Here is a 15,208-nt window from a genome sequence, read left to right on the forward strand (position 1 = left end):
TAGCAGCAAACTGAGTCTGTGTATGCAGACGCATTAACTCTGCTCTTGTACTGTTAACAGCAGCTCATAAATAACTGTCTTTGCAAACCTGGATTGTACAATATATGCCCATAAATCCAGTGTATATTTGGCCTTGCGTTTTAAGGTTATTGTCCTGCTGAAAGGTGGATTTGTCTCCCAGTGTCTGTTAGAATGCAGACTGAACCAGGTTTTCCTCTAGGACTTTGCCTGTACTTAGCTCTATTCCTTTTCTTTTTATCCTAAAAAAAACTCCATAGTCCTTGCTGATGACAAGCATACCCATAACATGATACAGCCACCACCATGCTTGAAAATATGAAGAGAGGTACTCAGTGATGTGTTGGATTGGTGTCACGATCGTCGGATACAGAGGACCAAGGCGCAGCGTGGAAGGTGAACATATTTATTAAATAATGATTACACGAACAAAAACAACAAATCGATACGTGACGTCCAAAGGTGCAAAACACAAACCTACACAGGAACAAGATCCCACAAACACTGTGGGAAAACCACCTGACTAAATATGGTTCCCAATCAGAAACAACCAGCAACAGCTGATACTCGTTGCCTCTGAGAACCACTCTGGCCAACATAGATATACAAAAACTAGACACAACGAGCACAAAACATAAACTCTACACACCCTGGCTCAACTTAAAAGAGTCCCTAGAGCCAGGGCGTGACAGTACCCCCCCTAAAGGCGCGGACTGCGACCGCGCCTAAACATCACCGAACAGGGGAGGGCTGGGTGGGCATTCCTCCTCGGAGGCGGTTCCGGCTCCGGGCTTGACCACCACCCTCTACTAACCCCCCCGTAGTGGCCCTGGTCTGGTCTAGCCCCACTGGCTGGAGCTGGACTGGACTTCGGTGGAGCGGATTGCTCAGGCTCCGGTGTGGTACCTGACCAGGCACCGGTGAAACGGGCACGGGCTGGCGATGCGCACCACAGGTTTGGTGCGGGGAGCAGGAACAGGCCGGACCAGGCTGGCGACGCGCACCATTGGCTTGGTGCGGGGAGCAGGAACAGGCCGGGCCGGGCTGGCGATGCGCACCACAGGTTTGGTGCGGGGAGCAGGAACGGGCCGGGCCGGGCTGGCGACGCGCACCATAGGCTTGGCGCGACGGACAGGAACAGGCCGGACCGTACTGGGAACACACACCACTGGCCTTACACGGGGATCAGGAACGGGCCGGACCGGACTGGCAACACACTTCAGTACCTCTCGCCGTGCCTCTACATTTTCCTTCCCTCTATACACCAATGGCTCCCGTAACCCGGTGGCCTTCTCTCCTCGTCCACCAACTCGCCCCTCATCTGCCTCCAGTGGCCCCGTCGTCCCTGCCATGTGCCCCCCCCCCCCTAAAAATGTCTTGGGGGTGCCTGTTAGATTAATTTGGATTTTAAGAATAATGACTAAAGGATTTCACCCCAAATACAGTATAAATGTTAGAATTATCATGTAGTGTCAACCCACTAACAGAGGGGGCGGTACTAAACATTCAAGGGGAAAGGCGGAAACTGTTTAGAAAAGCCACCTAAAGGTGGGTGGAGTCAAGTTCAGGAGGTATAAAACGGAGTGTATGTGTTTTTGGCGTCAGAGCTCTCTCCATGAATAAATATACAGATAATACTTGTTGGTTGTGGACCTTGAATCATTGATGATTAAAACCAGAGCCTTACAACCTCTGGTAATGATTCAAGCTTAGGTTGAATTAGAGATAGAAATTCACATGACAGTGCCCCTCGCCTGTCCGACGACTGCCCGGTTGGCGCCGCTTCCCCTCTCCTGCCTGGGCACGCTGCTTGGTCCTGTATTGGTGGGATCTTCTGTCACGATCGTCGGATACAGAGGACCAAGGCGCAGCGTGGAAGGTGAACATATTTATTAAATAACAATTACACGAACAAAAACAACAAATCGATACGTGACGTCCAAAGGTGCAAAACACAAACCTACACAGGAACAAGATCCCACAAACACTGTGGGAAAACCACCTGACTAAATATGGTTCCCAATCAGAGACAACCAGCAACAGCTGATACTCGTTGCCTCTGATTGAGAACCACTCTGGCCAACATAGATATACAAAAACTAGACTAGACACAACGAGCACAAAACATAAACTCTACACACCCTGGCTCAACTTAAAAGAGTCCCTAGAGCCAGGGCGTGACAATTGGGGGGGTCTGACATTAAAGATCTGACATTGTTTCAAAGGGTACAAATGTAACATTTTATACAAGCTTTTTCTTTATGTTGAAAATTGGTTACAATCACATAATCCCGGTTGAAACAGTTTATGTAAATTGCTTTTTGCAAATCCACTACATTTTACACATTCATTCCACATCACAATACATTGACAAATTACATTGAAACAACTTTAATTCAACCAGTTTATCCCCAGTGGGTAACCTCTGAGTTGACAGGATTTATGTTCATGAGGCTTGATGGTCTCAGGCCAGTGACATCTCCCAATATCATAAGCCTTTGAAAATACTGATCTTGTGTTTGTCAGCCAGAAGCAGGGTGGCATTGTACTCATAGTCCGCATCATGCACCCCAGTTTCGCGGAATGCGCCTCCCTGGTCATTATTTTCCCAGTAGTGGTGCCAGTTCCCGTACTGGTCCCCTCCGAACCCGTAGACATTCACCTAAATGATACAATACACCATTATGAAGAGATACTCATCCACCCTGGATTTGGCCATCAGTGCCTCCTCAAACTGGTTTGGTGCACGATGCACCTATGTGCTTTGACCCAGATAATGCCATGTGCCACAGAAATGATGAGGTGGAATGTTGTTGTACTGATTGATGTGTTGCTATGGTGTTCTGGTCCTCTGACACTTACATTTGATTTTGTAGATCTAATTTATCTATTTGTGGATATTTTTTTCTTGAAACGTACAAAAACATAGGCCTATTGATAAGGGCAATGCTCTAACTCTAGATGTCAGTATACACAGTTACTAGAAAGTCTTTGTGCTTCTAACTGACTCGGCCGCGCTCTATGTAACAACTATAGGGCATTGGCAGTGTTCCAGTGTGTCTAGATCAAAGACAGGTGCAGTTGCCCCTCCCCCCAAAGCCATCTGTAGAGATTCCTGTTTTTCTACATTAAAAAGAGGCTGTTGACAACCGAGGCAACCATGGCTGCATTTTTATTAAACATAGCATTTAACCTATTTCCTGAAGTCTTAACATTAAAAGTTGTTTCATGTAAAAGTATAACAGAACACACTTTCTGAAAATCATGTATTAAATATTAAATACATTTCATTAAAATAAGTTCACTCACCCACATAAGTATACCTGGAGGCACATGTATCAACTTTGAAACAAGTTTCTCTTTGTTTGGGCTAATGGCTTCTGCCTAGGACATGGCAATTGCACTCAGCGCTCTGCCCCTCTTTCCCGCCCAAAATGTGTTTGTTTGTAGAGCAGCGTTGCTGCGTGAGCTAAGTGGTGGGTAGCTAATGCAGTGCTGCCCAGCGTGTGGCCATTTCGCCGACGGTGACTTCACTTCCATCGGCAGTTAACATTTTTTGGGACACTTTTTACAGCTTTAAACTCTAAGACCTCAGCGCAAACTCAACGCATGCTTTGCAGTCAGGCTCATGGTGTATAGAACTTTGGCAGACAGACAAATGGAAGCTTGTGAAGGTGGATGGACTCACCTTATCGCAGATGTGCACAGCAAACAATAGGCTGAGGAAGCCAGTGGAGGGATATCGGCCATGACTCTCCAGCCATGTGTCATAGACATATTTAAAGAAGGTTGGGCTGTATACCAACACCTGCAAAACATAACAACAGCTTTGACCTTGTGAGAAGTTGAAATAATTACATTTGAATGGTATCAACCAACCAATCAATCGTTCTTCTATTTCTGCATTACTTTGTCTCCAGGTAAGGTAAACGAAAGCAGATCGACCCATAGGGCTTTGGTCAAAAGTAATGCTCCACTATAGGGTGGCATTACGGACGGAGCCAAAGGTTCACTCACCCTGTTCTTGTTTGCCTTAATCCTGGACGGTACAGGAATGTACGTTCTGCAAAAAACAAAATGCATAATAAGTATTATATATATATATATATATATATATATATATATATATATATATATATATATACACACACACACACATACACACACACACACACACACACACACACACACACATATACACACACATATACAAACAAAAGTATGTGGACAACCCTTCAAATTAGTGGATTTGGCTATTTTCAACCACATTGGTAGTAGAACGGCCTTACTGAAGAGCTCAGTGACGTTCAACGTGGCACCATCATAGGATGCCACCTTTCCAACAAGTCAGTTTGTCAAATTTCTGCCCTGCTAGAGCTGCCCTGGTCAACTGTAAGTGCTGTTATTATGAAGTGGAAACATCTAGGAGCAACAAAGGCTCAGCCGCGAAGTGGTAGGCCACACATGCTCACAGAACGGGATCGCTGAGTGAAGTGCATAAAATACAAATAAAAACAGTCTGTCCTCGGTTGCCTGTGTGATAATTGTCTAACACAGAGCTTGAGAACGTCGACATTGTAGAGCTGGAAGAGGTGTAGAGCAGTACGTGCCAACACGTGAATACTTGTGGTTATGGCAAACAGCACTGAAGGAGGCATTGGGTTCACTTTTACAAAGAATGTTTACACCGCATAAAGGATAAATGATTCCGGACCTCACGGTGATGAGAACGTTGTTTATACTTTCATCTTTCCAGTCATTGCAAACAATTCCACAGGCGTTAACTACAGTTTGTATTGAAGGTTTGCTAAAGTGTAATTACATACTTTTTTATGTGAACTTGATGAATGTGTAGTGCATGGTTATTGGTCACTCACTTTTCGATGGAGCCGGTGGTCAAGGCACTGATGATCCACTGCAGGTCCAGAGTCTTGAAGGGGATGAGCAGGAGGATGGTGGTATTGTCCAGATCTATGGCACTCTCTGGGTACATGACGTGATGCGTAGTCCGGCTCCCAACATCCTTCTCAAAGCCAGAGGTAGGAGCATTGTTCATTCTGGAGGAGCAGGGTTACGGTTATGTATTCTGCAATATAACGTATGGATGATACTACTTTCACATACTAACATAGCTGCTTTGTTGAGGGTGTAATACCTGGAGGTACAAAACTTGAATTTGTATCGAAATTAAATTGATTTCATTTGGAATGTGAACGTGGTGAGGAATCATGTGGTAGTCTATGTGGAATTCCTGCTTCTCCACATGATCATACAGTTCATGTGTGTCCCAGTAACAGTGAGTGCATTGAGGGGAAAGCTGTAGCTGTGATTCTTCCTGTTCAATTAATGTAGTTAGTTCTGCAGAGAGGATATCTCTCCCTTTGTGTGTGTGTGTGTGTGTGTGTGTTAAGTGAGTGTGGGATGAGCAGTATAATCCATTTCAGCCAAGGACTTTCCTCCTCATTTACACGTTGATAGTTGGTCTGGTTCCTCACTGAAAACACAGTGCAGAAATCAAATCTAAAGCTGGACTTGCATGTCGACTGCATGAACTTTACAAAAACCACGTGATCAAAGGTCATGCAGTTTTTGATTAAGTGGCTTCTCACCAACTGCACCATGCAGCCATCACCTGCATTGTGGGACGCACCATTTGTCAACCAATTATTAGGGTGTTTTTGGTTAACCCACACGAACGTGGCCAAAGAAGTGACTGAAACAGGAACCAACTTTGCCGCGATTCTAAAGCTACAGGGGATACAAATGAAAGTGATATTTGAGACCTCTGTCTACCCAATTAATTGTAGCCTACACAGGTTGTTTTGAGTTTGAGTGTGTGATATGGGGGTATAGGAAAGTTGACTTTTATAAAGTAAAACTTTTATAAACTAAAGCAGCTATGTTGACACTGCCAAGTTGATCTGAGCCTTGCTGTGAGTCCCTCCAGGATTCCGTGATTCTGCAATCGCAAAATGTTTAGCAAAAATCAACAATTCCCTGCATATTATGCGAGGGATTGCACATTTTACCAATCACTGCGCTATTTCAGTATAAAACAGTCAAATCATTGCAGTTATCGCATAAAACTGACCCATCACCGTAATACAGAGGGCTCGCAATTTTGACCAACCACTGCACATTTACCACATGTGGTTCAATCAAGCCACACGTAAACAAACTTTTTCCTCATCAGCGCATTTTCGCAACAAGTTAGACAAAACCGTTGCATATTGCCATGTAAAATTGCAGAATTGCTGCTGCAAAACCAAGCATTTTTTCCTGCAAATATCACATAAAATCCTAGAGAAATCTTGGGAGGGACTGGTTGGAAGTTGGTAAATAAACTGAAAAGGTTCATACCCCTACCTCAAATCAAATCAAATCAAATGTTATTGGCCACATGCGCCGAATACAACAGGTGTAGACATTACAGTGAAATGCTTACTTACAGCCCTTAACCAACAGTGCATTTATTTTTAATAAAAAAGTAAAATAAAACAACAACAAAAAATGTTGAGAAAAAAAGAGCAGAAGTAAAATAAAATAACAGTAGGGAGGCTATATATACAGGGGGGTACCGGTGCAGAGTCAATGTGCGGGGGCACCGGCTAGTTGAGGTAGTTGAAGTAATATGTACATGTGGGTAGAGTTAAAGTGACTATGCATAAATAATTAACAGAGTAGCAGCAGCGTGATGATGGGGTGGGGGGGCAGTGCAAATAGTCCGGGTAGGCATGATTAGCTGTTCAGGAGTCTTATGGCTTGGGGGTAGAAGCTGTTGAGAAGTCTTTTGGACCTAGACTTGGCACTCCGGTACCGCTTGCCGTGCGGTAGCAGAGAGAACAGTCTATGACTAGGGTGGCTGGAGTCTTTGACAATTTTGAGGGCCTTCCTCTGACACCGCCTGGTATAGAGGTCCTGGATGGCAGGAAGCTTGGCCCCAGTGATGTACTGGGCCGTACGCACTACCCTCTGTAGTGCCTTGCGGTCGGAGGCCAAACAGTTGCCATACCAGGCAGTGATGCAACCAGTCAGGATGCTCTCGATGGTGCAGCTGTAGAATTTTTTGATGATCTGAGGACCCATGCCAAATCTTTTCAGTCTCCTGAGGGGGAATAGGCTTTGTCGGCCCGGCCTGTTCCTGCCACTCGCACCAAGCCTACGGTGCGCTTCGCCGGCCCGGCCTGTTCCTGCCACTCGCACCAAGCCTACGGTGCGCGTCGCCAGCCCGGCCCGGCCTGTTCCTGCCACTCGCACCAAGCCTACGGTGCGCGTCGCCAGCCCGGCCCGGCCTGTTCCTGCTCCTCGCACCAAGCCTACGGTGCGCGTCGCCAGCCCAGCCCGGCCTGTTCCTGCTCCCCGCACCAAGCTAATGGTGCGCGGCGCCAGCCCGGCCCGGCCTGTTCCTGCCACTCGCACCAAGCCTACGGTGCGCGTCGCCAGCCCGGCCCGGCCTGTTCCTGCCACTCGCACCAAGCCTACGGTGCGCGTCGCCAGCCCGGCCCGGCCTGTTCCTGCCACTCGCACCAAGCCTACGGTGCGCGTCGCCAGCCCGGCCCGGCCTGTTCCTGCCACTCGCACCAAGCCTACGGTGCGCGTCGCCAGCCCGGCCCGGACTATTCCTGCTCCACGCACCAAGCCAGGGGTGCGAGTCGTCAGCCCGGTCCGGCCCGTTCCTGCTCCACGCACCAAGCCAGGGGTGCGCATCGTCAGCCCGGTCCGGCCCGTTCCTGCTCCACGCACCAAGCCAGGGGTGCGCATCGTCAGCCCGGTCCGGCCCGTTCCTGCTCCACGCACCAAGCCAGGGGTGCGCATCGTCAGCCCGGTCCGGCCCGTTGCTGCTCCACGCACCAAGCCAGGGGTGCGCATCGTCAGCCCGGTCCGGCCCGTTTCTGCTCCACGCACCAAGCCAGGGGTGTGCGTCGTCAGTCCGGCACAACCCGTGCCTGGGTCACCGGTGCCTGGTCAGGTACCGGTCAGCTGCTCCACACCGGAGCTGAAGCAATCCGCTCCTACGATGTCCAGTCCAGCTCCAGCCAGCGGGGCCAGACCGGACCAGGGGCGCTACGGGGGGATTATTGGAAGGTGGTGGTCAAGCCCGGAGCCGGAACCGCCTCCGAGGAGGAATGCCCACCCAGCCCTCCCCTGGTTTGTTTATGTTTAGGCGCGGTCGCAGTCCGCGCCTTTAGGGGGGGGTACTGTCACACCCTGGCTCTGGGGACTCTATAGGTTGAGCCAGGGTGTGTATATTCTATGTGTTTTTGTTCTATGTTTATATTCTAGTTGTTCTGTTTCTATGTTGGCCAGAGTGGTTCCCAATCAGAGGCAACGAGAGTCAGCTGTTGCTGGTTGTCTCTGATTGGGAACCACATTTAAACAGGCTGTTTTCCCACAGTAGTTGTGGGATCTTGTTCCGTATGGTTTATGTTGTAGCCAAGGACTTCATGTTTCGTTATCGTTTGTTGTTTATCGTGTTTTCATTTAATAAATATAAGTATGTTTGCTCATCACGCTGCGCCTTGGTCCACTCACTCTAACGATCGTGACAACATCAAACCAAATGGGGCATCGACACCTACATGTACCTCATACCACGATCAGATCACAATATAATTCAACAAGTGAGATGATATTCATAGCCTATACAAACACCTCGATTGAACAAACTTGCACTTTCATGATGTATTGTTATGATAATTGTAGGCTATAAAACGCTTTGTATACTGGCTCAGGTGTAATCTTATCAAAAGGTGGGGGTGGGAATCAAGAAACTGGATTACAATGGTTGCATTTGCAAATAACATCAAAGCTTAGATCTTGGTCAGGAATGAATGCTATACAGAACAAAACCGTATCTGGCTTTGCAGTTCCATTCCTAATATAATACTCTGAGGTGTGACTCAAAACAAAAAACAAGCTTGCTCAGTCACCTGATGATGACATCACTGGAGTCGATGAGGGGTCCGTAGCGGGAGCCCTTCAGGTTCCCAGAGTTCCCCACCACAGCACAGGTCCTACAGCGCTCAGGCCCCGCGTCCATGTAGAGGTCGTCATCATCAGGGATGACCTGGAACAACTTCTCCACCACCTCACTGAAGTTGGCTGGGTCCTCCTCTTTCTGCAACTGCTGGAGAGAGAAGGAAACAGTCAAATCCTTTATCTCTGTCTTCAACCACTCACTCACCCAGAGCAGAGACAGAAGAGGTAGACACACAGCAGAGACAGCCCAGTTAGCACAACATTCTGAGAACCATATGTTTCTTAGTGCTTGGTGAGAGCATGGTTGTCCTATGGTTATTTTGCATACAACCTTCCCATAACGTTTCCTCATGGTTCTATTTAAACTCGTTCTCAGAACGATCAGAAAACATTAACAGCGTTCTTCTGTGGGAATTCCAGTATTTCAGCATAATGTTTTCTGTAGGGTTCCTCATCGTATGAAAAAAAAAATTGTTTAAACAAATGTTTGCACTCACTAACTGTAAGTCGCTCTGGATAAGAGCGTCTGCTAAATGACTAAAATGTAAAAATGTTCTATTTAATGTCATGTTCAATAAAACTCCATAAAAACCACAAGAAAACATTAGTAATGTTCTAAGAATGTTATTTAAAAACATATTCTGTTCTCAGCATCATAAAAACAATCCTGTTTAAGGGATACTTTGAGATTTTGGCAATGAGGCCCTTTATCTGCTTCTCCAGAGTCAGATGAACTCATGGATAGCATTTTTACATATGCGTGCATTTTGAAGGAAGTTGCTAACTAGCACAATTGCTAACATGTGTTAGCGCAATGACTGGAATTCTGCTAGCAGATACCCATAGACTTCCAGTCATTGCGCTAACACTAGTTAGTATTGGCTCTCAAAACGTATTTTAGTAGATGCTCTTATCCAGATCAACTTACAGGAGCTATTAGGGTTAAGTGCCTTGCTCAAGGGCACATCAACAGATTTTTTACCTAGTTGGCTCTGAGATTTGAGCCAGCGACCTATCGGTTAATGGCCCAACGCTCTTAACCGCTAGGCTACCTGTCGCCCTACTGGACACAGACACATAAAAATGGTATCCACTAGTTCATCTGACTCTGGGGAAGTAGACAAAATCCTGAGGTATCCCTTTAAGTGTGTTCAGGTGTGTTGGCTGTGCCCACTAATCGGATCTTAATGAGTGCTTGTTTCCTTTGAAATAGAGTCTGTTTGAATAGACTAAACTTATCAGCTTTCGTGGAGCAGTGGATTCATTCCATGGATAGACAGCAGAAGATCATAGGTTTGAATCTCACTGGGGCAATGCCACAATAAACAAAATAATGTTTACATGATTAATGCCTAAGCAAATTAATTTCAAATAAACTATAATTGTCAATATGGCTACAGATTAGGTTAAAAAATAGAATGTCTCTGAAATACTGAGCAACAGGGAATGGAAGCTTTTTCCCCCGTTTATTGGATCTAGACTTTTCTAGCAGTGTTGAAAGGTATTCATTCAGTAGTCACTTAGTTCTTTCTGGTGCAATCTTAGCCACCTCTTAATAAAGCATAGCTGACTAGAAGATGGTATTGTTAAGAAAACAATGTTTATGGATGTTGGTATGTACAGTACCATTAATAACCTCGTCACGGACACATCGTTTTCTTCCTTGTCCTGATTATCATTAGGATGGTTTGCCTGATGTGACGGAACCAAACTCACCTCTGTGATTATTCACCTGTAAGTCTCAGAACATCTCACCTGCCATCACCTGTACGTGTCATCAGTCAGCAGACTGTCCCCCCAGGTCATCAGAGAGTGGACTAATCCAAACTGTAACCCTTGCTTCATGTCCACATCCCAGTACAACCCTAACCTCAACCCTAGCTTCATTTCCACATCCCGGTTCAACCCTAACCTCAACCCTAACACTATCTTCATGTCCACATCCCGGTTCAACCCTAACTCTTGCCTCAACCCTAAACATAACCCTAGCTTCATGTCCACATCCCGGTTCAACCCTAACCCAAGAACAACCCTAACCCTAGCTTCAAGTCCACATCCCAGTTCAACCCTAACCCTAGCACAAGCCCAACCCTTGCAATGGTAACATCTCACCTGCCACCAGTGGTATGTGTCGTCAGTCAGCAGGCTGTTCTTCCTAGACATCAGAGGGGGAACCGACCGGTTGAACCGCTCTATGAACCAGGGGTCATCCTCCAGCTCTGTCATACACTGTCGACAGCCACACTGGCCACTAGAGAAGAAGCTGTCCGACTTGTGGATGGCATATTTGAAGAAGTACAGGGAGGGATCTCTCAAGGAGTAACTGAAGAGGAACGTGGTGAAAATTACAATGCATACTAACACAGTAAATGCCCTGAACTTCCTCTGCATCGATAGAGACATGGTGTAGTGGTAGACTAAAAATTCAGTTTTCTGGGAAGGGAAAAACAAAAACCCCTCCATTGAAATCCATAGATGAGGAATCCTTGTGTATGTCCATTACTTGTCTGCTAATTCCACTGTGGTACACAATCCAGGATGTTCCTGTCAATTTAACGACGTCCAGGTAACTACATCCATCTGCTCTTCTGCTGTTGACAGTGTGACGTCAGTGACTGGTGTGTCTAGCATTCACTGTCTGTCCAGTCAATCATCCACCTAGACAGCAAACAAACAAGACATTTAAAACAAATACACACTGCTGGGTAAATTAACGATCATATGTGATAAAAAAAAAAAAGAATCCCTTCAACTTTATGTATTCCCAGAACCAACTCTAGCTTTATACTGAAAACAGAGAAGCCGGAAGACCTCCTGGGATCTACTTCCACATAAAAGGACATCAGAGCTCCACTATCCAGCAGCAAGGCTGGGTTTACTGTTAAATGCACAGAAACACAGAACATTTCACAGTATTGTTCACATTCAGCCAAGGCAAGTCTATGGCCACATTCCACACAGAAATCTCTCGTCAAATTATAGGCCAAGGTGATCAAATAAGGGGTTAGCACAAAAACATACTAACTTCACATTTTTGCTCATTAATCTGTGGCATATCAATTTAGTGCAGATCTCCAATACAAAGGGACACAGAGAACAGAGGCTGAGGGTGTTTTTTTTAAAATGAGGAATCTACAAGGAAACCCTGGGTCTGCCCTTCAGGGAGACGGAGGAGCAGGGGTGGTGAAGGGTGTCTGGGAGAGATGAAGAAGAGGATGGTGGGCAAATGGAGGAATGTCTGCGGCTGTGTGGGAGGGATCGTGATCATTCTGTGGACGGGTGTCACGCCCTGGCTCTGGGGACTCTTAAATGTTGAGGGGTGTGGACTTGTTATGTTTAGTTTTCTATGGGTTTTGTTCTAGATCGTTTATTTCTATGTTGGCCAGGGTGGTTCCCAATCAGAGACAGCTGTGGCTCGTTGTCTCTGATTGGGGACCATACTTAGGCAGCCTGTGTTCGCTAGTTTATTGTGGGATCTTGTTCCGTATGGTTTGTTGTATTACCTAGGACTTCACGTATCGTTTTGTTGTTTTTGTTCGTGTTGTGTACACTTAATAAAAGTATGTACGCCTATCACGCTGCGCCTTGGTCCGCTTCTCATAACGATCGTGACAACGGGTTAATCTGAGAAAAACATCACCCTCTCATAATCACATCTGAACTGCCGGCCTCAGCACATATCCACATCACCTGTAAGGTGTAAACAGTAGGCCTATCGTGCTACTGCTACTCTGAGTCATAAGTCTTTGTAGGACATATGGGTATAATCCAACATCTAAAATGTGTGACTTCTCATTTGAACTTCCATTAGATGTTTATTTTGAACATGTGGTAGGTTGTCATTTTGGGAAGGCAACTTGACAGGTGTGTGTGTTTGAGTGAGAGAGAAAGAGTGTGTGGTGTGTGTATGTGAGAGCGTGTGTGTTAGGTGTGTATGGACACTAATGTGAGGTGGTTTATTAAACTCAGGGAGCCCTGGGAGACATAAGGCCAGGTACTGTAGATGACAGGCTGTATGCTAAAACAGGGGGAGGGAGCAAGAGAGAAAAAAAAAGAAATAAGAGAGTGAGCAGGAGCAGGAGAGAGAGGGATGGAAAGCTTGTGAGGGCTGAGGAGTTATAGGTTTTCCTCTCTAATCTGGGGGTTTATACAAGTCATTAACTTTACATGATGGTGCAACAGAAAAGTGCTCTGGGTTGTGTTCGGAGGGATTGTTTTTTCTCTCCTGCTTCCTGTGAGCAATTTCAGCTCTCAAACTTCTGCAGAGATGAGTTCTTGAATCCCTTTTTTAGGAATAGTAAGCATTTCCCAAAGTTAAAGCTTTTAGATCAAACAAGATGGTGGACTCCCAAACAAGTTATCTAGGCATGAATCCCAAATAGCTCCCAATTCCTTACGGTGCACTACTATGGGCCCTGGTCAAAAGTAGCGGACTATAATGGAAACGCACTCAGCCTTGGACATAGGATAACATGGATGTTTCCGATTAATCTTTGGGAGAGGAGTAGAGAACACGTCTCATTTTAGAGAGTGGTAGTCAGTCTTTTCCCACCGGGCAAAAATAAATGTTATTTTCATCAGACTGACGTTAACCTTCAATGCACACAGTTTATTTGTCACTTTAACCCGATTTAAACCACAGAACATAATATCACGGGTTAGTTTAATTCACAGGTAGAACCACCCTGTGCCACATGAGCGCTCTACACATACGCAGCATATTGTGAATGAGCCAGCGTTTGTCAACTTCAAATATAAAAAAAACAATTATTTCTTTCATCAATAGGTGACAGTTGCAACACAGTTAACCAAAAGTTGAGGGAGTTCCTCCCAGGTAAATAAAAATAAATAAATATTGCCTTTCGTAAATGTTGTGAACTAACACTCCTACTTGACTCATTTTTCACCTCATGCAAATAGCATTTTTCGGTAGTGCTCAAAGAATGCCATTCCATGACAGCAGTAGTTATTTTTCAACCATGTGTTGAAGCAATGAGCCCAATCATTCCTCCATGACAAAAAACAGAGTATTTTTGGGGTTAAGGTATTAACAATGACTATATTTTCAAGTCCTATTTTTGAAGATCAAGGGGTATTTAATTAATTGGAAATCTGACAGTTTTTTCTGTAAATATATAGCCCACTCGTTTTATTATATGTATTGAAGTAGAAAGCAATGGGTTATAACCCATAAAGTAAAATGCAACATCCATTTAAGGCCAGCTACGTAAACTCTTACATTGATTTATCTTGCAATAGATGTGGTTCAATTAGTAATTCATTTTTGTATTTTTCTAATCCCTTTTAAGGGGAGAGTAACCTAAAAGTAACAATGTATTCAGATTATGTGAATGAGTTTGGGCAATCCAAAAGTGTTACTGATTAATTTTGGACAGGTAACTAGTAACTAACGGATTACATTTAGAAAGTAACCTTCCCAACCCTGTCTATAATCCACTGTTGTCTTTAGTGCCACCCGTTCTTGATTATTATTATTTTCTTAATGTTTGTCTTCTATGTATTCTTCTGTGTAAATGACCTATCAGAATGTGATTGTCAGGCCTTTCAACCCAACAGTGAAGATACTCTGAGACGCATTATACATACGGCCAGTGCTGTAGTGGAGGTCGTTTGAAAAATCATTGAAATACAGGGAGCGTTACTCTAGTCACCGCTAACAGGGATCAGTGGTTGCCAACCTTTATTTTATTTAAAAAAGTGTGTTTCTCAGACTCACTCACTCTCCGATCACACCAGGGCTAATACAGTTCAGACAGATAATCAAATTACTGACCTGGTTCAGGTGCTGTTTTTTAAACGCCCGTTGAAATGCTTGTTTGAGTCCAACAGCACAGTAGGTGTTCAGAGGAACTGCATGAACGAGTAACGGATGTGAAAGTGCCGAATTACAGCTTTTAAGAATGACATCTACTCAGGCCGCTACGCCTATTACGTTTTTACAGTGACGTTCATGTGATGGCTAACTCTATCCCGTAATATTTGAGCACCGTTTTCAGTCTTTGGAAAATAACATGCAAACGCCTGCTTACTTTGCATTGGCCATTGTTTAGAAATTACTCAAGAGCATTGCGTAATACAGTGTTTCCTGGTTCTCGAATACCTCCAACCGTACACATTTTTCAACTTGTCAACTAATCATCAAGCCCTCAATGAGTTGAATGAGGTGTATTTGTCAAGGGCTACCACGAAA

At 45.2% G+C, this 15,208-nt stretch overlaps 1 protein-coding gene across 2 annotated transcripts; it reads right to left on the minus strand.

The window, feature by feature from the left end:
- Positions 1 to 2,133: 2,133 nt before the first annotated feature.
- Positions 2,134 to 15,002, minus strand: LOC121571956 (CMP-N-acetylneuraminate-beta-galactosamide-alpha-2,3-sialyltransferase 1). 2 transcript variants are annotated; one of them, XM_041883762.2, is made up of 7 exons: positions 14,792 to 15,002; positions 11,110 to 11,655; positions 8,949 to 9,142; positions 4,896 to 5,075; positions 4,036 to 4,081; positions 3,707 to 3,826; positions 2,134 to 2,680 (listed from the first exon to the last, which is right to left on the minus strand). In XM_041883762.2, exons 2-7 carry the CDS (start codon positions 11,458 to 11,460, stop codon positions 2,507 to 2,509), a joined length of 1,065 nt encoding a protein of 354 aa, XP_041739696.1. In that variant the 5' UTR covers positions 11,461 to 11,655; positions 14,792 to 15,002; the 3' UTR covers positions 2,134 to 2,506. The 2 variants fall into 2 exon arrangements, with proteins under 2 accessions (XP_041739696.1, XP_041739695.1); XM_041883761.2 differs by having other exon boundaries at positions 8,949 to 9,145; positions 14,792 to 15,001.
- Positions 15,003 to 15,208: the final 206 nt, after the last annotated feature.

Source organism: Coregonus clupeaformis, chromosome 8 (genome assembly GCF_020615455.1).
Source record: "Coregonus clupeaformis isolate EN_2021a chromosome 8, ASM2061545v1, whole genome shotgun sequence".
Taxonomy (NCBI): Eukaryota; Metazoa; Chordata; class Actinopteri; order Salmoniformes; family Salmonidae; genus Coregonus; species Coregonus clupeaformis.

Excerpts from the sequence above, each read along its gene's own strand:
- LOC121571956 (XM_041883761.2), bottom strand. The coding sequence starts at position 11,460 with ATGGAGGGGTTTTTGTTTTTCCCTTCCCAGAAAACTGAATTTTTAGTC. Across the intron at positions 9,146-11,109 it reads ACACATACCACTGGTGGCAG|CAGTTGCAGAAAGAGGAGGA; the intron begins GTGAGATGTTAC and ends TTCTCTCTCCAG. Across the intron at positions 4,082-4,895 it reads ACCACCGGCTCCATCGAAAA|AACGTACATTCCTGTACCGT; the intron begins GTGAGTGACCAA and ends TGTTTTTTGCAG.